Below are 27,996 nucleotides of genomic sequence, written 5' to 3'. Positions count from 1 at the left end.
AGCCCAATGCAAGGTTTGAATAAAAGGAATAAAAAAATATGTAGGGATATACGAGAGAGGGGTCTGGTATAAATAATAAATTGTAGGGAAGAACGCTATTCACTTTGAAAGGGTTATTAGGTTTAGAGAGACAACACCAATCGGCTCCGAGGTAACCCCTCTCTTCCTACTTTCTCTTACATTTCATTCACTTCGATTCCCTTTTCACTTTTCATATCTGCTCTCTATCGAATTTTTTCTTTGCATGTTTCTCGCTCTCCAATCTCATCAATTCCCGATTCAACAATTCATCGATTTGTTCGTTTTCACCGACTTAGGTTTAAAATTGATTGCAAGTTAGAAATTCAGTTTATTTATCCACCATCCATTCCCGTGCATTTTAATTTTATTGTATTATTGCATATATATTATGTTTATATAAGATTAATTGTTTGTCGCCGTCGAGAGAAGGGTCTCTGTGTGGCCTCTTCCTTAATTAATTTCGAAATTTCAGTTCTTAATTTTGCAGCGCTAGAAGAAATCAACGATGCCTCGCTATGATGATAAATATGGCAATACCCGCCTTTATGTTGGACGCTTGTCTTCAAGGACTCGTTCCCGTGATTTGGAGCGTGTCTTCAGCAGATATGGAAGGTAATTTCCCTTCTTTTATCGTTAATCCTTATCCTTCAAAATATGCATAGAAACAGTCTTAATTATTGGTCGTGTGTCGTCTGTTTGGACGAGAGACTTTATTGTTGTTAGTTCCTCGATTGTTGCTCAGAGGCGGAAGGATGTTTTCCGATGTTCTGTCCCATCACTTTAATGTCTAAGTTATTTGATTTGTGCCAATTTATACTGAAAGTTGGCGTGAGTTGCCAACCATGTTTTATACCGAAAGTTGGGGGATGATAAAGAGGTTTCATCCTAGCTTGGTTTTGAGCTTGGATTTATATTGGTTATTTGTCATGTTATTTGGGGGAGCCAAATTGTCTAGGTGTCATTTTTTTTTTAACTTGAACGATCTTGTTGAAGGTTTCTGGGGTTTTGGCTAAACCTGGAGGTCTGTGTTGGGAGGTTGGCCTTGGTGGAATTGATGGAAATTCCTGTCGAATGTTGACTTTGGCGATTCTTTCTGTAATGTTATTGCGTGTTTTTTATGGAAATGGCAACAATCACAAACTGGTGTTTAGTTCCTCTTTGTGGGGCGAAGTATCATACAGTTCCAGTAGTTAAGTAATGATGGCCTTACTGTTTCTGGAAACCATTTCCGCAGAGTTCGAGGTGTGGATATGAAGCATGATTTCGCCTTTGTTGTAAGTTGCCATCCTTTCATTGTCTTTGTTTATTTTTTTTCATTTGACTTCAATTTCTCCTCATGCCATTGCTCTAAGGTGGTTTTTAGTATCTGCTAGGAGGAATTCAGTTGTAAATGATGGTAAGATTATTTGTTACTTTTTTGGTTTGTTCCTGACATCTTTTGAACAGGAATTTAGTGATCCTCGAGATGCTGATGATGCTAGATATAACTTGGATGGCCGTGACGTTGAAGGAAGTCGTATTATTGTGGAATTTGCCAAAGGAGTAGGAATTACTTACCTCTTATCTGCATAATTTAATATTATTTTTTAAGAATTGATTATCTCATTTTTAATTAACTATCAAAGGGATGTTTCCAATTTGTGCTCAAGTCTTGGGTTTATGCATTTGAAATTTAAAGAGTTCAGTCCTCATCTGAAAATATTTGCTCCATGGACATACATTTGTGTGGTTGTCGGATCTTATGGTTGCATTACATATTGGGGTTTGTTCAATATAATATTCTAATTAGGCTTTTGTAAATGACCTTAGTGCCACTAACTGCACATATTGTTCTTTCTAGTTTCTTTTCACTCATGGTGTTTTTAACATTAGTTCTGTTTTTTGATACTAGCTCTTATGATTATATGGTCCTTTTATAATCAAAACAATCCCTTGAATACTGATTGAAGATCACCTAGTTTTGTATTTATATTTTGTTTCTTTGGCTTCATTGTTGGCTTTTGTGTTATCATTCTATTCCTTTTGTATTCAAGTTATAAGTAAAATTAAATTTAAATTAGATGAGGATGGTCTCTTATGATTAGCTTTTTCTAATTGACTTTTATTACTGTATTGACTGTTTTCTTGCATACTTCAAATATTCAATATCTTCTGGACCTCGGAATTTATGATTTCATTGCTATTGTTCTTTGACTTGTGAACAAATTTGATTAGCTTTTGATTGCTTGTTAATTTTATTTTATCATCTGATCTCTGATTAATCAGGGTCCTCGTGGATCCCGGGAATACTTGGGTCGGGGTCCTCCTCCTGGATCTGGACGTTGCTTTAACTGTGGCATTGATGGTCATTGGGCACGAGATTGCAAAGCTGGGGATTGGAAGAACAAGTGTTACCGCTGTGGGGAAAGAGGTCATATTGAAAAGAACTGTAAGAACAGCCCCAAAAAGTTGAGGTAGGCCATAATGTAGTTTGCAAACTTATGCTACAATATGTTGATTTTGTTCTTAGCATGGTTATTGCTTTCTAATGGCTTTTATGAACGTTAAACTGATGATGTCAACTTGAATTATTCTAACAGCAGACGTGGACGGAGCCTTTCCCGCTCACCAGTCAGGTCACGCTCACCAGTCAGGTCACGCTCACCAGTCAGGTCACGTTCTCCTCGTCGTGGGAGAAGCCGGGATAGAAGCTACAGCCGAGACCGTAGCTACAGGTTAGATTCTATAAAATTGCCTCGTTTGTATAGTCAGTATTGTTTTTGAAATATGGTTGCTTGTATGCTGAGTTTTGGACACCTTTGTTCTTGCCAGCCGATCAAGATCTCCTGTCAGAAGAGAACGAAGCCCGGTTTCTGAAGATAGATCACAGAGTCCTCTGCCCTCCAAGACAAGGAAGCATAGTGCATCACCTGACCAAAGCAGCCCACCGAAGAGAGGTGACACATCTCCTGGTAATGATAGGTTGGTCACTCGGCAAGATGGGTCTGACTACAGTGATGGTCCTAGAGGGAAAAGTAGAAGTCCTGCAAGGGACCGCGATGAGGGTGGCTATGATAGCCCTAAAGCTAATGGGCGTAGTAGGAGCCCAAGCCGGAGTCCAAGGGATGATGACAGGAGCCCCATTGATGAAGATGATGACAACCACCGCCACTCTCAGTCACCTTAAAAAGTATTTTTCTGATTAACTGAGGTCAGGATGGGCTGTGGAATGATTTGTATCAGCTTTGTTTATAAAATGCACTGCGGTTTAATTATGTGACAATCTATTGTTTGAGAAGAACGGTTTTATGTATGCTATTTTTAAGATTCTTGCTCGTTAAGCAACAAGTATGAATTTGTTTCAAGTGTTTCCATAATTTAAAGCAGGAGTGATATCAATTCCATCCAAATTCAAATAAATGGATGGAATTTAAAAGGCGTATATTTTTTAGGAGTTTGGATTGTTTTGAAATCGATTTAAATTCTGTTATGCAGAAACTGGTTTTTAATAACCGGTTTGAGAAATCAGTTGTTTCAAACTTGTTTGTAAGCCAGCTTTTAGAAATCTAATTTGGGGAAAAAGGGTTTTTGACAAACTATTTTTTTAATTAAAGCTATTTTCTAAACTTTTGTTGCCAAACATGGTTCAAAGCCGGTTTTCAGTATTGGTCCTAACTCGGTTATAAATCTCTTTTGTTCTAAACCGGTTTCAAAATCGTTTTTGTTTCTAACCAGTTTCTTAATGCTGAATCTTGTGTTAGATAAAAGGCAAAATCAATCAGGATAGTAGTGAAAATATTTTTAATGCTATTTTAAACCATTTTTGTAATGGTTTTTGATAAACTGTTTGTTTTGTTCCAAGCTGCTGTCTAATTTGGTGGCATAACCGGTTTAAAACAGTTCCATTCAAATCCGGTTTAAACTGGTTTCGTTTCAAACCTGTTTGAAAATTGGTTTCAACCCAAGCTTATTCAAAAACTGGTTTTGTTCCAAACATGGTCTAAATTTGGTTTTGATTCATAGCGTGTTTGATTCGGTGTTAATAACGTGATTTTTCACGTCAAATTGGAAGCAAATAGTTTTAATTTTCACGTTTAAGACAGAATTGTGAAAATATATTATGAAATGCTCAAACAAACATGCACTCAAACTGGTTCAAAAATCGGTTTTGTTTCAAAACGATTTTTTCCCCCAAACTGTTTTGAATACTGGTTTTTGTTCCAAAACGGTTCTAAAAGCGTTTTTGTTTCAAACTGGTTCTAAAATCGGTTTCAAACCAGTTTTAAACTCAAACCGGATTTTATTCTAAACTGGTTTTAAAACTGGTTCTTTTGATTGCCAAAAACTAGTTTTAAACAAAAGCCACGATCTTAAAAAAGTTAAAACATCTTTAAACCATTTTGAACCAGTTTCAAACAAAACAAAACTAAAACCACCAGTTCTGAAACCGGATATATTTGGTGTTTGCAAAATTGTAAAAATATCTGAATAGTGTCGTTGGTTTGAATTTCTTTTTAATCTTTATAATCTTTATAAGTTGTTAAACGGATAGACATGTGTTGAGACACATAAAATACTAAAGGAGTTGTGTGTTTTAAGTAGTTCCATTGAGGATTTATGTGGAACAATATGAGAAGTGTTGTTGATCTATGTAGTTGAAATGACCAACCGAATAAAGTATAAACACACATTTAGTGTTGTAAAATAATGTTGTGATAGATTTTTATCCAAATTATTTTATCTTGACAAAAATACTAGACTTTAGAATTAAAGTGACGAAACTTGAGAAATCAATCTAAGTATTTTCTTCTACAAAGTACAATTCGAAACATTAATTTTACTATCGTAAAAAGTGCTTTCTGAAATATTAAAATTAGTGATCTAGAAAGTACTTTTTAGAAGTGTGTAATTTTATATACTTCTAAAAAATATTTTTCAAAATACTAAATTTAGTATTTTGGAAAATACTTTCTAAAACTTATGAAAAATTGCTTTTCTAGAATACTAATTATAGTATTTAGGGTTTAAAAAAGTGTTATTTTGCATACTTTTGTAAAATAATTTATGAAATATTAAATTTAATGTTCTGAAAAGTATTTTTTAAAAATATGTAAAAAATATAATTTTAAAAAGCTTTTTGAATATCTTTTCTATAACAAAATTTGATATTAATGTTTTTGGAAGCGTAAAAAAGAAGCATAGGAAAAAAAATGTATATCTAGATTAACAAAAATTATTGAAAAAATTGTATATATTTATGATGTTATTGTGCACTAATTTTACGATTTAAGTACATGTGATAAGTGAAAAAAAGAAAATAACGTAAAAATTAAAAGAATTAAAATTATTTATTAAAATAAGAAATAAAAAAAAATAGAATGATGCATATAAAAATTGAAACAGAAAGGAGGTATGTTAAAAATAAGAAAAAGGTGATAAATTAAAAGAGAAGAAGATCTACTTTGAAACTTGAAAGGGTTAGGTTTTGGGAGAAACACCAATCCACTTCCAGGTAAATCTTCTCTTCCCACTTTTCTTAGATTTCAATTTGATTCGATTCTCTTTTTGTTCTCTCTTTACATCAATCTACCTGTCCTCTAATCTTGCCAATTCCCGATTCAATATTTTCTTGATTTGTTTCTTGTCTCCGACTCATCATTTATTCTCTATCCGTTCTTGTGTATTTCAATTTTATTGTATATTTGTTATGTTTGCACGATTAATTGTTTGTCATCGTTGAGAGAAAGGGTCTACGTTAAGCCTCTTCCTTAATTAAATTCGAAATTTCAGTTCTTAATTTTGTAGAGTTAGAAGAAATCAACGATGCCTTGCTATGATGATAAATATGGTAGTACCCGTCTCTATGTTGGACGCTGGTCTTTGAGGACTCGTTCCCGTGATCTGGAGTGTGTCTTTAGCAGATATGGAAGGTAATTCCCCTTTTCTTCTCATCAATCCTTATCCTTCTAAATTGTTCAGAACAATCTCAATTATTGCTCTATATATACAATCTCATCCTTTTCCAAGAAAAAAAATATGTTATTTGCTTGTAAAGAAGCTTCTTCTTGTTGTTGTTGTTGGTTGTGTTTTTTTATAATATTTTTCATGATTTTTTTTTTCATATCATGCTTTGCCGTGTGTCTATTTGGTTGAAATACTTTATTTTTATTAGTAGGTCATTATTTGCTTAGCGTCGGAAGGATTTTTTCCGTTGCCGTGTCCCATTGCTTTAATGTCTAAAGTTATTTGATCTGTGTTAATTTATGTATGGAATTGTCAAGCCTCTTCGATTCATCTATATTGAGTACATTGACAAGGAGCTGGGATGTTTTATGCTGAAAGTTGGGGGATGATATACAGGTTTTTTCCGAGCTTTCTTTTGAACTTGGATTTATATTGGTTATTTGTCATGTTATGCGTGAGAACCAAATTGTCTAAGTGTCATGTTTTAACTTGAACGATCTTGTTGAAGGTTTTGGGGTTTTGGCTAAACTTGGAGGTCTTTGTTGGAAGGTTGGCCTTGGTAGAATTGATGGAAATTCCTATCAAGTGTTGACTTTGGCGATTTTTTCTGTAATGTTATTACATGTTTTTTTTTTATGGAAATGACAACAATCACAAACTGGTGTTTAGTTCCTCTTTGTGGGACGATGTATCATATAGTTCCAGTAATTAAGTAATGATGGCCATTCTATTTCTGGAAACCATTTCTAGAGAGTTGGAGATGTGGATATGAATTATGAAGCATGATTTCACCTTTGTTGGAAGTTGCCACCTTTTCGTTGTCTTTGTTTATTTATTTTGCTTTTCAATTTCTCCTCATGCTTTTGCTACAAGGTGGTTTTTAACATATGCTCGGAGGAATTCAGTTGTAAATGATGGTAAGATTTTTTGTGTTACTTTATTGGCATGTTCCTGACATCTTTTGAACATGAATTTAGCAGGTCACGTTCTCCTCGTCGTGGCTGAAGCAGGGATAGAAGCTACAGAAGAGAACGAAGGCCAGTTTGAGAGGATAGATGACAGTCCTAAAGCCTCCAAGATAAGGAAGCACAGACCAAAGCAGCCCACAGACATATCCTGGTAATCATAGGTTGCTCACTCGGCAGCAGCAAGACAGGTCTGACTACAGTGATGGTCCTAGAGGGACCCTGACGAGGGCGGCTTTGATAGCCCTAAAGCTAATGGGCCTAGCCGTAGCCCAAAGGATGATGATAGGAGCCCCATTGATGAGGATGATGACAACCACCGCCACTCACAGTCACCTTAATGAAGTCAGGACGTGGATGTGGCCCAATTTGTATCCTGCTTTGTTTATAAAATGCACTGCAGCTTAATTTTGTGACAATTGCTTATGAAGAACGATTTTATGTGTGCTATTTTTCAGATTCTTTCTGGTCAAGCAACATGTGTGGCTTGGCTTACCTAGAATATGAAGTGCATGAATTTATTTCAACTGTTGCCATAATTTAAACCAATAGGAATTATTGTGAGAAATTTAATTCTGGCATGTTTTGAATCCTTTTAATTCCAATGATAAAGATCTAAAGGTTTTTCTATTTTTTTTCTTAATTTTGTTAACTATGTTAATTAGATCAACATAATATGAATCAAAAAATATTTATTGTTTTATATAAATATTATAGTTTCTTATGATTATATATATATATATATTATTTTTAATTTTTAGCATATTATGAACAATTGTCTTTAATAATCTTATTTTACTTTTCGATTCATCAATTTTCTGTGAAAATTATTTTTTAATATTATAGTTAAATTTATTTAGACATCTATAATATATTTTTAATTGTTATTTTTATATTTTAATTCATTTTGACTATTTTTTAATATATCACAACTTAACAAACCTTGATTTCATCTTTAAATGCAAAAATAATGTATTAAAAGGAAATTATAAGTATTTATATAAATAAATGATACATATTTTTAAGAAGTGGGATATTGAAGGCGAATTGTTGAACTAAAAAGTAAGAATATCATATTTTTCATATATGAAAGATTAAAATAAATTAATATAATTATTTTATTTACATAAGTAATGATAAAATAATTATACTACTTAATTGAATTATGTTCTTAAAAAAATTTAATTATCATAATTTACAATTTAGAGTATTTATTATCTTTAATTATTTTAATTCAAATGATCTTTGATTTCTTAGAGTATAGTAATTATTTTTTTTTTTTGTTGGCAATGTCACTACAAAATTAACTATTTTTAATGAAGTATACTGTATTTTTATTCATACTTTATTTATTTGTTTTTATTTGGTTTCACTGGGTTATAAAAGGTATAGTTTTTGCTAAATGGTGTTGTAAAGAAGTGAATGAATAATGGAAAGTTATTCGGAAATCATGTTGCATGTTCATCAATACTTTTTAAAATAAATTTATTATTGATAACCAATGTTCTAAAACCATTGGTTAATATTTATCTTACAACATATGATTTTATTTTTAATTTATTTCTAGTTTTTAAATATGTGTAAGTTATAGTATTTTTTTTATATCATTTATAACATTTTTAAAATGGAATAAAATTAAAATCATATTTTACAATTAAAATTAAAAGTAGAAAATTTAAAGAAATGGTTCCTTAGAATTTTTGAAAAATATATAATTGTTTTTTTAATAATAGGTAGTTTATTTATTTATTTTTTATGATCAAATTAAAATATTTTTTACTTTATATAAAATTTGAATTTGTAAACATTTTTAGAATACAAGAAGCAGAAGTACTTCTGTAACTGTTTTTATAACGTCGCAAAATTGATAACCAAGAAGTCGTGTACATCCCGCAAGTGTTTTGAAGACTTATGTTTGACGTTGAGGTGGCAAATTCCATCACTCGCCTGCAATTTTTTTCCCTCTCTATATCTCAAAATAAGCAGGATGTTTTAGAAGGACATCCGACCTAAAATGGACAAAAATTGTCACATGCCAGTCAAGTGTTCTGTCAAAATTTCACATAGCTACGAACACTAATATTTGACAATTTTGGAGTGAACATTAATCGTATGAATCATTTTGCATGATGAAAACTTTAAAGATTATCTTGCACGTTTTCTTTTAAAGATTAAAATGGACGTGATAAAATGTAACATAGTATAAGTTGATTTTCAAGGGTCTTCAAGAATTGTGCAAAGTGCAGAAGATCATGTGTTCATAAAGCATATTGCCAATCTAAAGATCAAACGCCCTGTTCTCTTCATTCCCATTTCACAAAATTTTCATCTGCTTCAAGTGTTGAATAAAACAGCCACATATATATGTGTATATGTACAGGTAACATGAGCAATATCTTATAAACTATCTTATCGTGTAAGTTCCACTTCCAACTAAAAAAATATTTTCTCATCCATTTTCAAAAACAAAATTGTGAGGTAAATCTACTGTACAGGAGGGACTTTGTTTGCTGTGTCATATTATAGTGCCAAGGCCGAGCTCATCCTCAATGTCATCTGTGTCTTCAAATAGCTTCAAAAACCGAGCCTGATCTTGCTCCCTTTTCTTCTTTTGCCAAAACTTGTATGCACCCACCATTCCCAGAATCAATACAGTTGAGATCAAAACACTTAGCAAAACAATAACTGCCACATTCAGTCCTTTTTTCTTATGTTTCACGGCAGCAGGTGCTGAGACAGAAACTACACACACATTTTTTGCAAACATAAAATTGTGGAGATTAGCGAGTAAATAAGTAAAGATGCAAGCATAAATGAGAAAAATAATTTGGAAAACAACATGGAAGGTTATCTCAGAAGGGCAAGGAAGTGGAACAAACTTGATTCGAGCAATATCAGTAATTCGCAGATCCACAAGGACAAAATGGATCAACATTGAAGGAAAAAAGACTTTTGATAAAAGGTAATACTATCAATAATAATCAAACCTTATCCCACTAGGTGTGATCAGATCACAGATAATAATAATATTGAAGATACTTGGCATACAAATTTTGAGTTTAAGATAGATAATCATATGCACCTTGTGTTCAATTAATACCATTTAATCCTTCTTCAGTTGGTTACGGGAAAAAAGTCGGGATAACTTTTTATTTCCTTTAGATTCTTAACTAGATTATCCGCTATACTTAATTTCAATACACAGTTCATCAAGAACAAGAAACCCCAACACAATATACAACAGATAATTGAGGTTACTTTCTCTCTTTTGCCATAATTGAAAAACTGAGTCATAAACACCGTATTAGAGAATAAAAAACCATTCATCAAAGTTGAAACTGATTACTTTTGAATTTTGATGAGTTTATGATTGTTGCATTGGCATCATATATGTCACAAGACTCACTTCTTTCACAAAATTGTCTGCAAAGTCTAATAGCACAATAGCGGGAAGAACTAAGGTTGCAAGAAACTCACCACCAGCATAAAAAGACAAGCACTCTGGGCACAGAAGACTAGCATTGAATTCTTTTTCCTTGAAGTGAATGTATCTTCCATCAGGGGCAGTAAAATCAGAAGGACACAGTTCCCATTCGTCAAACACATCATCTGAAAGAATTTTATCTTGCTCATAGAATCCACAGCGCTTGCACTTTTTACCTGTGAAATTAGTCAAAGGCTGGACCCACAAAGCAAAATCTCAGTAGTTAACACTTCTAATTACAAATATAAAGCCACTTGAATTTAATGACAAAGCTTTCAGGTTTCAAGTTCACAAGATAGCTGTTTTACTTTGGTAAGTAATATAGATATAAATATATGATATAATCAGATGATCATAACCAATTTATCACAAACCATTTTGTTACCTGTGCTAAAAGATGCACACCAGCTCATCATAACCAAATAACTACCTGAAAAGTGCAACATGACTGAACAACTACCTAGCAGTTACTTTTCTGTAATTTTAACTGTACTTAGAGCTATTATAGGATGCAGCTTAGCTCAGGCAATTGCATACTGCAATAGTCCATATCCATATAAATACTGTACAAGTGACATTTTGCTGAATAATGAGAATTATAAATCCTTTGGTTTAGTCACTCCTCTTTTCTCTGATCACTTTATGATGACATGGATCGCAACTCACTCAAGTTCATCAAACACTAGCAACAATGCAAATAGCAATGGAATCATTGATCCTCATAGAATGCATTATGTCATTACTATGTTCATCCAAGTGATTAAGCATCTGTTGTGGTGATTCCCCCATTAAGTGGAGCAAACTAATGAAGCCTGGGTCAGAAACCAGATCAATGCAAAGAGCATCGAATGGGAAGAACTAATTCAGATCTGTTGATGGGAGTATTGAGGTTCAATTGGAGGCAGATCTATGTTATCAATCATAGGAGAGAAGTAATAATCTGATCCGTTCTTGGATCATGAATTTGGTTTCACCTCATATAGCACAAAGCATCTTTTTATTTTATTTTATAGAGAATGCAATTGAAGTGTGGAAGGACATGAGAATATGATTCTCTCAGGCAATCTAGTTCTCATATCTGCTCTTCAGCAACAGATAAATGGATTGAACTTGAAGCAAGGCTTGATGTCAGTGATTGAATTTTTCAGAGTTGAAGGTTCTATGGGAGGAACTTGATAGCGCTATAGACCAGTTCCAACTTGTATTTCTTTTGATTTTATGTTCCTGTACACATGTTTTGACTTCAAGATAACGTCATCCAGTTCTTCACAGGATTGAGTAACCAATTCTGAGGTAAAACGGATCCACTTCCACAACATAGTGGAGTTTTTTCCATGGTATTGCAGCAATAAAGGCAAAAAAATCTAGCTAATCTTGATGAGTCAAAGGTTCTGGTCAGTGCAGGTGATACTCAAGCCACAAGGTTGATGAAGAGGACTACAGGAGCAAATAGCAACTAAAGTGGAAGAAACTCAAACAAGGTTTGTACAAACTGTGGGAAAACTGGACAAACCATTTAAACATGCTATAGAAGGCATGCTTTCCAACTAAATTATGGGAAAGGTATTCAGCCTGTAGCAAATGCTACAACTGCTACATTTTGATACATGGGGACCCTTCATACTTTTCCATTGCATCTATTCATGGACACACATTTCTTGACTGTATTGGATGCTTTCAGAAGATTTGTATGCATTTTGCTGTTGAAATCCAAAGCTGAAGTACAGCAGGCCAGCAACATATTTGGAACTTTGTTGTTATGGCTGAAACTCAACATGATGCATGAGTGAAATTGATTGGTACAGATAATGGGCCTGAATGTATGATACATCAGTTTTATGCATATAAAAGAATAATTCACCAAACATCTTTTGTTGAATCTCCCCAACAAAATGGGAGAACTGAAAAGAAACAGCAACATATACTTAATGTGGGTAGAACATCATACCAAACTTTCTAGCTTGCAAAATGGGAACAAAGGAATATCTGTTGCTAGATTTGAATAGCAAAGAAGTCTTCTATATTCTGCAGTGTGATTTTCCAGAAAAATAGCTTGTCCTAAAAGGTTGACATTGTAATCCCCTCCCTTCATACTTGGGAATATCACTTTGTACAACCACACACAAGCTCCCCTCCAATACTAATAGTGTAGCAGTTGAATCTTCTGAGTTACCTAACATTGCACTGGCTGAACCTCCACCACGAAGATTGACTCAGGCCAAGACACCAGCCACTTCACTTTGTTGAGTACATAAGCAGCTCCTCAACTGATATGGCAAATTCTTGTTCCATAAGTGTAGTCCATCTCTTTCTAGTCATGTTCCCAGTGCTAAATTCTCCCTTTCCCATTGTTGTTTTTCTCTTTCAATTACCACCCATGTTGAACCATAATCCTATGCCGAGGGAAGTGAATAAGAGTGCTGGAATCAGTCTATATAGGTTGAGCTTGCAATTTTAGAGAGCAAAGGGACTTGGGACTAGTTAATCTTCCTCTTCATGTGATAGCTGTTGATAGCAAATGGGGATATAAAATAAAGCATCAAGCAGGAGATATAAAATAAGGATTGAGCTGATGGATCTATTGAGCAACTCAAAGCTCAACTTGTGGCCGAAAGTTACAATTAGGTTGAAGGGATGGATTAGTTTGATACATTCTCCATGCTTGCAAAGTTGAAAAATGTTCACATGATTTTGGCACTAGCATCCATCCATAGTTAGCATTTACATTAGTCGGATGTAAACAATACTTTGCAAGATGTCAAGATGCTTGTTCCTCAAGGTGTCAACTCTACCAAGCCCAATCAGGTCTGCAAATTGTTGAAATCCCTTTATCAGCTAAAGCAGGCTAGCCATAAATGGTATGAAAAGTTGACCTCAATGTTATTTCCACATGGATATACTTAGGAAGCCTATAACCATTCCTTCTTTGTCAAGACTTATGGTACTTATTGCAAGACACTTCTAGCTTATGTAGATGATATCGTCTGTGTTGGAAATTCTTTGACAGAGTTCCAACACATCAAGTCTGTCTTTGACTCACCTTTTAAGATTAAGGATTTGGGACTACCCAAGTATTTCCTTGGTTTGGACATTGCTTAGTCCAAACAAGGCATTTCACTTTGTGCGAGCAAATATTATTTGGACCTTGTTTCTAAATCTAGTCACTTACAATCCAAGCCAGTTCAAACACCATTTGATTCATCCATTAAGCTACATCAAGATGAAGGAAAACCTTGTGAAGGTGTTCCATCCTATAGACATCTCATAGGGAGATAGCTTTATCTTGCCATGATAGGGAACCAATGGTTAAGAATGTGTAGTGTACACAAGGCATAGAGGGGGAACACATTTGTAACCGAATAGTCTTTAAATAGTGAACGGAAAGGTGTTAGTAGGGGTAGGCAATTATTCAAAAGTTGTTAGGAGAGTAGAGGTCTCTCGAATACCTCATTGTATTTCTCTGGTTGTCTTGATCAGGAGGATTACTTAATAATACATAAAGGCTTATGCTTAAATTCTTTTTCATCTGGTCAATCTTTCTTAAATCTTTCTATCATATTAGTTGGAACCTATCAACTGGTATTTGAGCAGAACGATTCAGCCACAAAATTGATGGTTCGCTAGAAGATGGATGCAAGAATTGAAGTGTTGGATCGGGAACTTCATGAATTGGAGGGAAGAACACAAGCTTCGCTGCAACAAATGGAAGATCGACTGTTACAAAGAATTTGTGAAACGTGAGATGTTGGGTAATTGCGAAGGTAAACCCTAGTCCAAGGGCAAATGGGCAACCCATGACAATAGTGCTAATCTTGGAGGAAATGCGCATGGGGAGAACTTGAACCAAGGAGGCAACAACAATTCCAATTTCATACAAACGAATTCAAAGATTATGAAAAAATTCAAAAAAAAATGGAATTACGCATTTTCGAAGGAGAAGATGCACCAAGTTGGATTGGACGAATCGAGAAGTACTTTCACCTAAGAAATGTCAATGAACAAATGGAAGTCATTCAGGTGGCAATGGAAAGGGAGGCACTTTCTTGGTTACAATGGTGGAAATCTTGCACCGAGAATCTTACATGATGGGAGATTGAAGAAGCAATCTTGAAAAGATTTCAATGACAATGGTGAAGAATTCATTTGAAATCCTCCAAGGCTTGAAGCAAGAAGGCACAATGAGGGAAATATGAGGAAATTTGAGGTATTAGCAGGCCCATTAAAGATCAACCAGCTAGACCACCTGAGTGGGGTTTTTGTCAATGGTCTCAAGGAGGAGATTTGAGCAGTGGTAAGGATTAATAGGTCATCTTCATTGAAGGAGATGATGGACATGCATTATTGATTGATGAAAGGAATGGGATCAGCGACAAGAAGAGTCGATATTAACAACACGGTACCCAAATTCCATAATCAAGGTGGAGGAAGTCAAACAAGTTAACCAATAGAAGGTCGCATGCATACAATGGATTTTGTAGGCTTCAATCAGTTGATGGATGAAACAAGGAGGGAATACAACACAGAGCAAGTGCAGAAGAGAGGAGTATCATGAAAAGATGAGGAAAGGTCTTTGTTTTACATGTAATAAGAAGTATTTGCCAACACATGTATGCAAAAAAAAAATGCTTAAGATCATGATTATGGAAGATGGTGATGGAGAGAACGAGGAAATTGTTTGGGATGTGGGCTTAGCTCCTTGATTGTGACAATTCATGGGAAATAATTTAAAATATGCAACATCACTTTCCAGATTTTCACCTTGAGGACAAGGTGAAAGTTTTAGGAGGGAGTATCGATAGGATACCAATGGTTAGGAGAGTGTACACAAGGCATATTAGGTGTGTGTGTGTGTGGGGGGGGGGGGGGGGGGCATTGTAACTGAATAGTCTTTAAATAGTGAACAAAAGGGAGGTAATAGGGGTAGGCAGTTACTCAGAAGTTGCTACGAGAATAGAGGTCTCTTGAATACCTCATTGTATTTCTCTGGTTGTCTTGATTAGGAGGATTACTCAATAAAACAGAAAGGCTCATGCTTAAATTCTTTTTCATCTATTCAATCTTTCTTAAATCTTTCTATCATATTAGTTAAAAGCTGAGCTAACTTCTTTTCCATCCAACTTTGGTTCACAACCAAGCTGCTTGTAGGGTTCTCAAATATCTGAAGGGCCGCCTAGGGTGAGGTTTATTCTTCCCTAGGTGTTTTACTTCACAATTTTTTGGTTTCATATGCTGTTTGGGCTGGTTGCTTGGACTATTGTCAATCAATCTCAGGACTGTGTTCCTTACTTAGTTCGCCTCTCATTTCTTGGCGCACTACGAAGCAGCCAACTGTCTCCCCCTACTTCTAAACAGAGTACAGAGACCCCACTTCCACTAAATGTGAGCTTCAGTGGCTCCTCTACTTTATGATCAGAAGGCTGAATGTACTTGCACCTTGGTTCTATATTACCAACCAAAGTGCATTAGTGATTAGACATCGTTGCCAACCCAATGTTTCACAAATAAACCAAACATCACGAGCTTGTTTGTCATTTGTTTTGCTAGAAAACACAAGTTGGGGCACTTCATCATCTCTAACCCATTTCTTCTCGAGGGCAATTTTCGTCACTAAGGCACTCAGGGGGTGGGGGTGTTTACCCGATCTAAAAGATGATTAAGCAATGCATCATAACCAAATAACTACCCAACCAGCTCAAGATAACTGAATAGCTACCAATAAGTTATGTTTGTGTAGTTTTAGCAGTACATAGAGGTATTATAGGATGCATCCTAGCTCAGGGAATTGCTTAGTGCAATCTCCCTTTCCAGTTAAATACAGTACAGGTGACGTTATCAATAACTCCGAAATCATAAATAGTTGAGGAAAAGGTTAAAAAGAAAAGGGGCGAAGGAGGAACCTGCCAAGACTCTTCACCCTTGAAAGAATAAAAGACATGCGCTTTTTTGATATCAGGCAAGTGGATTTTGTTGTCCCCTTTGCATGAAAAATAAACATCTGGAGTGGGTTTTAGCCACTCGTGGGTTGTGAAGATCTCAATCGAGCTCAGCGTCACGTCGGCACAAATGATCAATCCTGTGCTTCCAACAGTTATTATATGTCATGAACTATGCGTTACGTTGGATTTCACAAAAACTAAATAAATAAACGAATAAAGGAAAAATTGAGAATAAACCTGGAAAGTATGTGAAGAAAAGAAGAAGAAAATTGCGCGGATGTGGAGACATGGACATTGATCGATTAAGGAGAAAGAACTGAAGTGAGATTTGCGCCAAGGTTAAACGACAGCGTTCAAGGGTAGCAACTGCTTTATTTATTGGTTACGGTCTGGTCCGGTGCGTTGTTCCAACCAAATTATCGCATTGCTTAGCGTACCAACACAGCACAAAAGATTCCGCCACGTCATTATTTCTGGAAGGAAGATAATAGGTAAAAGGAAACACTCATAGCATAGCTTTTAGGATTACTTTTTTTACTATTATTATTAATTAATAATTACCTAGAATACTCTTCAGGTTAAATACAGTCTTGGCCTCTTGGGTGGGCAGACAAAGGAGTTAAGTTATTTATTTCAGCTCAAATTTGTCTAAATTGAATAAATAAGTTTGATTATATATATGAGTTTCATTTTATTTAATTAAAATTCTCAGCAAGTATTTATAAAGGAGAAAATAAAAGTAAGATAAATCAACTTTTTTTTTAATAAGTTTAACTTTACAGAAATTAGCAAAGAGTTTTTAAACAATTAAAGTGTATTAAATTAATTTTAAGCTATACAAATGTTTAATTTGTTATATATATATAAATGTTCAATAAGAGACTAACTAATTACTTATGTCACTGCAAAATTTGTTTAAAGAACAAAATAGCCTTAAGGAATTCACATAAAGTGTCCTTAAGGAACTTAAAAGAAGCAACTTTTGAAGAAAATATTCATTAGTTTGGAAAAATGTTTGATGATCTCAGTTATTGTATGAGTTACTGTTTTTTCTTTTTTCTTTTTTTGTTAAAAGAAGAAGATATTATTGAAATAAGTTTTATCTGTTTTAATATTTTTTTTATTTACATAATTAAGAATCAAGCTTTTTGATAATAAATTTAAAATAAATCACTATTTACCAATTATATTAAATTTTTATTGATTGTTGGCTTAATATAAAAATGGTGAATGTTTAAAACAATATATCATGATAAAAAAGTATCATTAAAAATCTTATTGAGGATAGTCAATCCCTTTGGAATTAATCATGTACAAATTATTGTAATTCAAGGACATGATATCCAAAACATTAAATGCGATAAGAAGAGTTAGAAATGACATTGACTTAAATTTAATTTATAAATAAAATATATTCAGCTTACATTTTATTAAAAGATAAAATTTAGATATAGTTATTTAAGTGTAATTAGTGATATTTTTTAATTAAAATTAAATTTTTATTTCGATATTATACACTTATATTTAATACAATTTTTATCATTATATATATTTATACTTATCAACATAATAAAACTCTAACTTTAATTGAAAATAACATCAATCGCATATAAAAAAAATTTACCTACGTTTTATCTTTTACTAAATTATCCTAATTATATTTCTACTTTTAGAAAATATTAACTTTTAATATTGATGGAGCTTTAGATTTATATAAAGGTCACTCTAAGAATCATTTTCTTATTAATTAATTAAAATTATTTTTTTCGTCCATATATTTTATCTATACAGTATTTTAAAGTTGATAAAAAAAATTAATTAGTGCTAGTTATGATCGAAAACAAATAATCTAGAGACTTTATTAATTTATCAAGTATTAATTTGTGAAAGTATAAATGTAAAACAAAATCTAATATCAGTAATTTCTTTTATGAGCTGAAAATAATAACTTCTGTAAAATAAGATAAAAAACTATTTTTTAAAAAACATATATAAAAGCATCTTAAATTAGATGCAACTTTTAATTACCATGTTGAAATATAAATCAAACCAATGCAACCTAGCTAGAGAACTTTTATGACTTTCTTTTTAAAATCGAAATTTGATTGAGAAACAAATTTACTCATTAATCATTCTAAAATATACAATTTAGTAATTAAAAAGAACCGGCTCATGTACAATTGGAGCTGAATAAATTTTCTGAAATTCTCAGCTTGGATCCTATACGTACATGAAGATTATAAGAATTTGTTTCTTGTGTGTTTCAGAGTGGTTTTAACCCTAACTCAATTCTACAAAATCGATTTATAAGGAGGATTTGAGCCTAACTATATTATTAATTGCCTAATCTATGGATGACCCTTTTTAATGATTGACAGGACTTGAGTTTTTTTTTTAAATACATCATGTTCATGGTGCATGTATCAATGGTAGATGATCCATTTAAAATAAATATAGATAATTCTAATACCATCTTAGAATATATGAATTTGACTCAACTCTACAAAATTAACTTATAAAGTGAGAGTTATTTTTTACTTATATACTAAGTAATTGTCTAATCTCTAGTCGATGTGAGATTTGAATTTTTTCCTAATAGTATAAGAGTAAAATAAGTAATTTTAGTTATTAATAAAAAATGAATAATTGCATTTCAATATTTATGATTTGTTGTATATGAACCATTTTCTCATTAACAATTAATATTAATTTATTCTTTAAAGTAGAATATTTATAACCTTTCCTCATTTTGATAAACGTGATGTGCATAAACCACGAAGCTAAGTATGTGCTTCCATGTTTTTGAGAATTGAATTGGTTATATTTCACGACCGCAATCCAATAATAATGACATATAAACACCCTATTACTTTTTGTTTCGATTTGAAGAGTTTAAAGCGATTTTGATTTGCATAATAATGTATTTATCACAATATATACTAGTAATATAAAAATTATAATTAAAATCATTTTAGATACACATCTAATCATTACCTTTAACTACTGAAAAATGAATTTTATGAAATCCAATAATAATGATTCATTCATGTTAGATGGAATCAAGTTGAGAAGACTTTGGTTTCCAATTGGTAGGCCTTGGTGAAGAATGCTGGCCAACAGAGATATGTAGCCATTATGCTACTAATAGTTGCTGCACCTATCATCATATTCATCACCACTATCTGCAGTTGAATGGCTTCCAACGGGGACGCCCCTCCCATAATAAGACCAGTCATTGCCCCAGGAAGGGATATTAGTCCCACCGTTTTGGTGTTGTCCACCACCGGAGAAAGAGCCAAAATCAGAGCCCTTTTCACTTGCTCATGCGTTGCTTGTCGCGGGGTTGCCCCAAGAGCCAATGCCGTCTCAACCTGCATTAACACAAATTCATCATTAACAACTAAATATTTTCTCATTCATTATTTCAATGTCATTCATTATTTGTCAACATGATGTATCAACTACACTAACATGATATGTTAACCTCATTAACAATAATGTGACATAATATATCATGTCATTCATACGCCACTGCCAAATCAATAACTTTTTAAATGATAAAGGAATTATTCTTAAGTTTGTGTGGCTGCAAATAAAAGAATTGGATATTTTGCATTGACTTTATTTTATTTTTTTGGTTTCTTGCGTGAGTGGATCTGCTCAAACATGTGCAGATCTCATCTCAGCGCAGTAACAAACTTGCAAGCTTCTAACTTCTAACTGTATTATTTATTTATTTATTATTATTATTATTACATGAATACGAACACGACATACATACCAAGTTCATTTGTGTTTTGATGTCATCTCGAAGTCTTTTCATGGTAACACCGGTAACTGTCATGGAGTTCCCAACCATCATACCTGCGACAGGTATGATATATCTGGGAGTGAAAGGGAACACGCTCAGCGCCACCAGCACCAACATCGTCACCGCAGTTCCCGTCAGAATAGAAACCCCAGCCACATACTTTCCGCGAGGAACATGTTTCGCACGCTCACCCGCAGTGTAACCAGCAACTGATACCTGCAAAGGAAATATTGTTTTTTTTGTTCACCAAGTACAAAAATCTATTCAACACTAACTTCTATCAAAAGATTTTAATCTTTTTTTTTTTTAATCTGCAACATACTCAAAATCAAAAATCTTATTTAAAGAAATTATACTATTCAGATTAACAACTTAGTAATGGAAATTAATCCACAGGCCGGATAATAATTAGCCAACAGAAGCAGCATAAATTGAATTAAAAACTGAAAAATAAAGTTTGAATAAGGAATGAAGAGTGACCATGAAAAGGTATGCTAGAAGGATCCATCCAGCGTTGTCTTGGTTGAAAATGAACTGCAGCACAAAGCCAATGATAGAGAGTTGAATAAATGCCCTGAGAATGGCAACAACCATCTCTAACTCAAGACCAAGTTTCTGGTAGAAGGACAAGGAGACGGCGAGAATCACGACGGCGGTGGCAGCCACTGGCTTCACCATGCCCTTCAGGAACTCCATCATCCATGACCAATCCAGCGTGTAGTTGTCATGAACAAGCATGGTCTTGAAGAAGAAGGATTCCATGGACATAGTGATGGATAATGGATGATACATGCGTTGTTTATGTGAAGGGCAAACCAAGGCAGAAACGACCTCCCCCAGAATGAGAGTCACCATGTGGAGTGAGTCTGAGTAATAGTTGCGTGACACAGCAGCAGATTCAGCACTATTTTGGCATTTTCTTGCTTTACTTATCAACCGTTAATTATTCATAATTACAACTAGTACTATTATAGCCTGGACAAATTATTGTATATATATGCATGGACTCGCAGCATAACAATTCCCTGTTCTCACCATCTTAATGTTATTCTAAATTTATCATTCTTTTTTATAAACGGGAATTTTCAGTCTTACGTAATTATAAGTCGAAACTAAAAATACACGACAAATTTAGAACTACATATATGATACAATAATGTGCATGAGTTGTCTTGCACACTAATTTGTCATTGAAGGTTTTAAATTTTAGAAATAGAATTAATTGTATTTTGGGGACAATTTTAAATTATGTTATATATATATATATATATATATATATATAAATTATGTAATGATCCGATATATATAGTGTAAAAAAAATGATTTATACCAATTTGACTTGAAAAAATAAAACCCCTTTATAAGGTTATAATAAAACTTTGTACACATATATAAATATACATTTAATATAAATATTAAAATATAAAGACCCTCATGTCGATCAAGCATCTACTATTCATAAACTACATTAGAGTAACATTAAACAAAAACATTGTCATCTCCAGCGTTACATCCAAAAGATCTTGCTCGCCTTCTTACCTAATCTAGCTTTGTTCTCATAATAATATGATCATTATAATTCAACAAGAAAGAAAATGCAAGGAAAAACTCGTAATCAAGAAAATAGTTGCTTAGGAATAATAATTAACTATATTAATCAACTTAATTAACAACACATATCATCAATTTAAGAGCCAACTACCAACATAGGACAACATATTAATACAACTTCTTAACTTCACAATATATTATTATTTAAACTTACACTAGTCAACATATCAGCTTGGTAAATAACAACACTACTTTATCATACAACACAATTGAACAACATAGTAATATAACAACACAATAATTCATAACTCAACAACTTAAACAACACTACAACATGACAACATAACATCATAATGTATCGTCACACATTTCAACTAAGAGATCTTTTATAACATAGGTGAATAATGTAAGTGGCTTAACCCTACCGAACCAACTTAACAACACGAGTTTTTGGACTTGCTAGATCAACATAAAATTGGGATATTAATCCACAATACAATATGATTCCTCGGATTTCGCTAACTAGACTAGGAAAGTCTGGTACTCATCATCAAAAATAATAACTTAGGTATGAGTTCTCCACGACATTAACATGCATTAACCAAGCCACTTATGGGTACAACTGCTAATTATCCCCACGATACCACACACATTTTCATACTTTGCTCAGATTGGCCGCTTCAACACCAATATGGATCGACCTAATCCCTAAACGATATCAACTAAGGACTTATAAGATACCTAACACTTCATTTCAAGAGAAAACCATAATCACGAAAGGTTTTTCAATAGTTGGACTCTCAAAGTAGCACAATACATAATCACACAATGAGATATTTCAACTTTTTAAAATATTTCTTCTCTAGTTCTAAGTTCACAACACAATACAACTACATGCATCATACATCTCATCAATGAATTTCAAGACTACAAGATAATTCATGCATATTCCAACCCCATACTACACAACAACATACTTTTCATACATTTACAACACAACATTAAACATGTTACTCATTTTCATTCAATATACTTAAGCCTGATGTGATCAACTTGCGCTTGGCACCACTCACATTATGCTTGGCATTGGTGAGCCAAAGAGCTTCAGGCTCACTCACACCTAATGCCAACCTCACTACTACAAAAACACTGTTCTACATCGGTTCTGGAAGCTAATTTACATCGGTCATAAAACTGATGTAGAACAAACCGATGTAGATTTGCGTTCAAATCTACATCGGTTGTCAGAAAACCGATGTAGATGTAGATGTGAATTTAAAAAAAAATTAATTATTTTTTTAGACCACCGTTACCACCACCACCACCAAACCCCACCGCCACCACCACGACCAAACCCCACCACCACCACCACGACCAAACCCCACCACCACCCCCACGACCAAACCCCACCGCCACCACCACGACCACCGTTACCACCACCACCACCACCGAACTTCCCTCCTTCAACACCGCAATCCCTAGCCAAATGCCCAACCTCCCCGCACCGAAAACAACCCCCACCACTGCCCGCTCCGCCGCCGCTGCCTCCCTTCGCGGTGGCGCAATCCCTCGCCATGTGTCCAAATCTGCCACACCTCAAGCAAGATCCGCTCGCTCCACCACCTCCGCGGCCGCCGCCAACGTTCCCTCCGTGCACGCAATCCCTCGCGAGGTGACTAAACCCCACCACCCCCACGACCAAACCCCACCGCCACCACCACCACCGAACCTCCCTCCTTCAACACTACAATCCCTAGCCAAATGCCCAACCTCCCTGCACCGAAAACAACCCCACCACCGCCCGCTCCGCCGCCGCTGCCTCCCTTCGCGGTGGCGCAATCCCTCTCCATGTGTCCAAATCCGCCACACCTCAAGCAAGATCCGCTCGCTCCACCACCTCCGCCGCCGCCGCCAGCGTTCCCTCCGCGCACGCAATCCCTCGCGAGGTGACCAAACCCGCCTCTTCAAGGAATCTTCAAAGAATGGACTGACGAGGGAACTCTCCGTTGAAGATGCTAAGTTTGGGAGATGAATATTGAGGTTGTGGGGTTTTGAGTTTGAGTGATGTCGAGGTTCAGTGTTGCGGGAGAATGTACAAGTTCAACGTGAATACTACATCCTTTAATTAGAAACCGACGTAGAATATTGAACATTTACATCGGTCGCCTTTAAAACCGATGTAAATATCCCAACCTTTTACATTTAATTACGAAAGTGCCACCGCGTTTATTTTTTACATCGGTTTTCATATAACCGATGTAAAATTGCCGACGTAGAATAATAATTTTCTAGTAGTGCCTCTTGCACTCGACGAAAATGATACAAAGAACCTCTATGGAAGCCACCTCTAACACTACTAAACTTGTGTTTAGTGTCACCAAAGCATAGAGCTTCTACCTTACCCATGTTTGACGCTACTTAACTAGCGTCCAATGTTATCAAGGTAGAAAGCTCCTAATAAAAGCATGCCTGAATTTCCTCTCCCACACTCAACGTAACCAAGTCAAAGGACTTCTAACTGACTCATATATAGTGCTACTTATCGCATGCTCGCCGATGAGGCAAAGAGACACTAATTTGATCACACTCGACACCATGAAGTTGTGCTCAACGTGAAAAGTGATTTTTACACTCTGTTGAATCATGATTTGGAGAAATTAACCTAAAACTCCTTCCAATCCAACATAAAACTCACAAAACAACACTTATACATTATAAGCAACTAAAATGCTACAAAATTTCAACATGTAACCAACAAGAATTCATAATAATCAGTTTTCTTCTCCTTCTATCAATAACAACAAACACTAAGTAACAAGGTCCTTCATCTCTCAATTCAACAATACGACCAAGTATAGATAAATTCAAACAACAGTTAGTACATATAACACAACAATAATTGATCTACAAGTTTTCCTTACCTTAAATCACCAAGGAAAGAGGAAGAAGAAGGAAGAATGATGAAGAACATAATCTTTCGAACTTTCTTTGCATGACAACCCTGACTCTTGATGCTCCACTTTAAAGCTTTGAATCACTGCTCAACAACACAATCTAAGCTTTAGTGGAAAGGTTTGAGCAATCTACATATGAAGTCAAAAGAAAGAACGGTTTCCTTTGGAAACCTATACCTTCGCCTAAACTCGTCTTAAGAAAATTTATACATTTTCCTAAACTCATCAAATAATGACCTCAACTTACAACAACTCATAATCAACTAAATTCATAAGAATTCTTTAATTCTTAAAGTTTTAAAATATTAAAACAATAAATCATATAAATCATTTATTTAATAAGATTAAATAAACAATCATACAATTTACATAATTACATTTTAAATATGCATGTATTATTTTAAAGAATAAAATTTAATTTTCAATAATTATAAATTAATAATATATATGTTTTTATTTCATAGATGTTTTACTTATAATGGTGTTATTTATTTTAAAATATATCTCAATTTAAATTTTATATTTTGTATTATACAATATCTATCTATTTATTTATATCTTTTTATATAAATAATATAATCATATATTAAGATTGAAATATTATATCGGAGAACAGTTAATAACACATTTTAAAATATTTTATTATTATTAATTAATATTATTAAATTATGAGTTGAGTTCATTAAATAAAAAGTAGAATCCATTAAAATTTACGTTTTTTTATATAAATTACAATAAAATTGCAAATATATTAAAAATGTGTCAAAAAAATATTATCAATATAATTCATTATGTTGGACTGGTTGGTTTTGTCTCATTATTTAGTCTCAATCAAGAGTTTACTTAATAAAGCTATCAAAATTTTAAGTTGACTAAAAATGAAGATAATTTTTTTCTAACATGTTGTGCTCACCTGTTGCCATAACACATTCCCAAGCATTTCTAAATTTGAACACCACATATATATTATTTTTTACACATTCCTTAGTTAAGAAAATAAGTTGAAAAATAACCTAATATGTCAAAAAGTGATATGACAAAAGCTTTTGGGAGAGTATTCAGAACTTTTTCGCGTGAAAAGAAGAGAGAACAAAGTTACAATATTTAAATTTGAATGATATCACTAACTAAATTTATTAAAAGGTTGTTTTAGATTAATAAATATTTTCTACATTTTTCAAATAATATGTTTAATATAAATTTAAAATTTTTATTTTCTTATTTTTTATAATGTAATTTTTCAAATATTAATTAATCATAAATCATAATATTACCTGAACGAAGTTATTATAAAAGTGAATAATTTTTTTACATGTTATTCGTGATTGAATAAATTTTTTTTTTGCCAACTTTGTTATACTGTTAATTGTATATATTATTTGTTTACCAAAAAAAATGTATATATTATTTACTATTTTTCTTAGTTTTCAAATAAAAGTTATCTTTCTTTTTCTTTTGAAATCTAAATTTCAAAAGAAAAGAATAATCGGTTATGTGAAACAAACGCACGAACGACCGAGGATAACGATGGTAGTTGGACCCTGTCCTGTTGTTCGAAATCGGTTTGGAACGGCGCATGTTAGTGAAAAGGTTCGATAATTTTTTATTTTTTATTTTTTAACATTGTTAAGGAATTATAAATTGTATAAAAATAATTGTTATATAAACCTAATAAATTTACTGTAACTTCATTAATAATATTTAAATGACTTGAATTTGATTTTAGTTTGGAATTTCAATAAAAAAAATATTTTTATTTTTCAAAAGTTTAGATTTTTTTATTATTATATAATCATTTTTAATTACTTATTTGTTTAAGTGATTACCTAAAATATTATTTACTTCTGTTTATAATATTATGTTAGTGTGTAATCCATCTATTTATTTTTATAACTCTTTAAAATAAATATTATTTATTTATCTTAAAATCATCAATAGGATTAAAATATTAATTTTAGATTTTAGAGAGATAAAAATAAAAAAAATATTTTATAAAGATTGAAATTAATTTTTTTTATAAACTAACAAATATTTTATAAGGATTAAAAATAATATTTTTAATATTTAAAAAGATGAAATTATTGTTTTTATAAAGAGCAAAACTAAAACTTACTTATTTTATAAAATTTAAGAACATATTTAAATCTATTAAAATTATTATTTTTATTTTAATTAAGAAGGCAACGAGTTTTATAGTTGACTGCAATATCACTCACTAGGATCATGCAGGAGAATTTAGATAATTAACACAAAAGAAGCGTCAGGAATATTCTCTAACATAATTTAGAACTTAAACTTTATAATTAGTTAAAGTTTATTAAAAAAATACAAAATTGGTAAATCTTACACTCTATTTAATACCTTCAATAACTTTTAGCTAATAAAAAAGCTATTAACGGTATTGTATTAAAGAATATGGTCCTAACAACATTCCTAAACATAAAGTGTCATATTAAATTAAATTAAAAACTAGTTGATACCATTCTAAAGAGAGAAAATAACAGTTTATGGCGATATTCGTGGGTGTATGACATGATGTTTTGATTATAACTTATAAGAGATGTGTCCACGTTCATAGTTATCCGCGTGGCTTAGGTACAGTACGGGCACATGTGATGTCATCGTCATCTCATGTGGTACTTCTTCTTTACCATAATAAAGAAAGAAAGGTATCGTATATTTGTATTTTGTACCAAAACAAAATGTGAGTGAGAGATCACACTATTATTTTATTCCTATTAAAAAATATAAAGCAATTTTAGCAATACGTCACTCTTGACATCAGTTTCAATTTTTAATTCTTAATTTGTTACTACTTTCATTCATTCTTTTCTTTCCTTCAGAACCTTTCTCCTCCTATCATTATTGTAGTAGCTCACAGAGATTTTGGTATATCTGTTTGGATCGATTTTGAGACATAAAATAATCTAATCTAAATATTAAAACAATATGCGGTTTCATTCGTTTGCTTTAGTTAGATTGTTTTCTTAAATATAATTCAATTCAATCCAAATTCAATAAGATACAATTTAAATTGAATTAGATGATTTGATTTTTATCTATAATCTTTGCCGACATTTTAATTTCCTATTATAAGATGTTTAACTCTAGATATTAGACATTATTTTTAAAACATTATTTTCTTTTTATTTGACAACAAACGATACAACAATCTTAGGTGTTCCTATGTGTATAACGTTAGACAAGCAAAATGATAGATTATTTTTTACTTGACAGCAAAAAAAAATACTAACAAAAGTTTAGATGGATAAAGAACGTTTAGGGTTTAGGGTTTAGAGTTTAAGATTTAAATAAAATAGTTTAAATTCGG

At 32.9% G+C, this 27,996-nt stretch overlaps 3 protein-coding genes and 1 long non-coding RNA gene across 9 annotated transcripts; 2 read left to right on the top strand and 2 right to left on the bottom strand.

The window, feature by feature from the left end:
- Positions 1-3: 3 nt before the first annotated feature.
- LOC109797595 (serine/arginine-rich splicing factor RS2Z33) lies at positions 4-3,365 on the top strand. 4 transcript variants are annotated; one of them, XM_020357686.3, is made up of 7 exons: positions 4-151; positions 494-633; positions 1,256-1,295; positions 1,468-1,563; positions 2,287-2,474; positions 2,604-2,735; positions 2,833-3,365. In XM_020357686.3, exons 2-7 carry the CDS (start codon positions 527-529, stop codon positions 3,185-3,187), a joined length of 918 nt encoding a protein of 305 aa, XP_020213275.2. In that variant the 5' UTR covers positions 4-151; positions 494-526; the 3' UTR covers positions 3,188-3,365. The 4 variants fall into 4 exon arrangements, with proteins under 4 accessions (XP_020213275.2, XP_020213273.2, XP_020213274.2 ...); XM_020357684.3 differs by having other exon boundaries at positions 2,601-2,735; XM_020357685.3 differs by having other exon boundaries at positions 76-151; positions 509-633; positions 2,601-2,735.
- Positions 3,366-5,000: 1,635 nt separating this feature from the next.
- On the top strand, positions 5,001-7,502 carry LOC109796902 (uncharacterized). Of its 3 annotated transcripts, XR_002239677.3 has the most exons (3): positions 5,301-5,512; positions 5,791-5,930; positions 6,282-7,502. It is a non-coding gene; the product is annotated as an uncharacterized LOC109796902 (long non-coding RNA). The 3 variants fall into 3 exon arrangements; XR_002239676.3 differs by having other exon boundaries at positions 5,001-5,930; positions 6,945-7,502; XR_002239675.3 differs by having other exon boundaries at positions 5,001-5,930.
- Positions 7,503-9,208: 1,706 nt separating this feature from the next.
- LOC109796102 (uncharacterized) lies at positions 9,209-16,745 on the bottom strand. Its single transcript, XM_020355736.3, has 4 exons — positions 16,587-16,745; positions 16,311-16,486; positions 10,407-10,608; positions 9,209-9,671 (listed from the first exon to the last, which is right to left on the bottom strand). The coding sequence occupies exons 1-4, from the start codon at positions 16,642-16,644 to the stop codon at positions 9,445-9,447; spliced, it is 663 nt and encodes a 220-aa protein (XP_020211325.1). The 5' UTR covers positions 16,645-16,745; the 3' UTR covers positions 9,209-9,444.
- Positions 16,746-19,286: 2,541 nt separating this feature from the next.
- On the bottom strand, positions 19,287-21,403 carry ALS3 (aluminum sensitive 3). The gene is made up of 3 exons (XM_083059253.1): positions 20,641-21,403; positions 20,131-20,376; positions 19,287-19,720 (listed from the first exon to the last, which is right to left on the bottom strand). The coding sequence occupies exons 1-3, from the start codon at positions 21,013-21,015 to the stop codon at positions 19,409-19,411; spliced, it is 933 nt and encodes a 310-aa protein (XP_082915379.1). The 5' UTR covers positions 21,016-21,403; the 3' UTR covers positions 19,287-19,408.
- Positions 21,404-27,996: the final 6,593 nt, after the last annotated feature.

This window comes from Cajanus cajan, chromosome 6, assembly GCF_000230855.2.
Source record: "Cajanus cajan strain Asha chromosome 6, NIPB_CcT2T_4, whole genome shotgun sequence".
In the NCBI taxonomy this organism is placed as follows: domain Eukaryota; kingdom Viridiplantae; phylum Streptophyta; class Magnoliopsida; order Fabales; family Fabaceae; genus Cajanus; species Cajanus cajan.
Note: the sequence above shows the minus strand (reverse complement) of the source record. Positions and strands in the feature narration are given on the sequence as shown.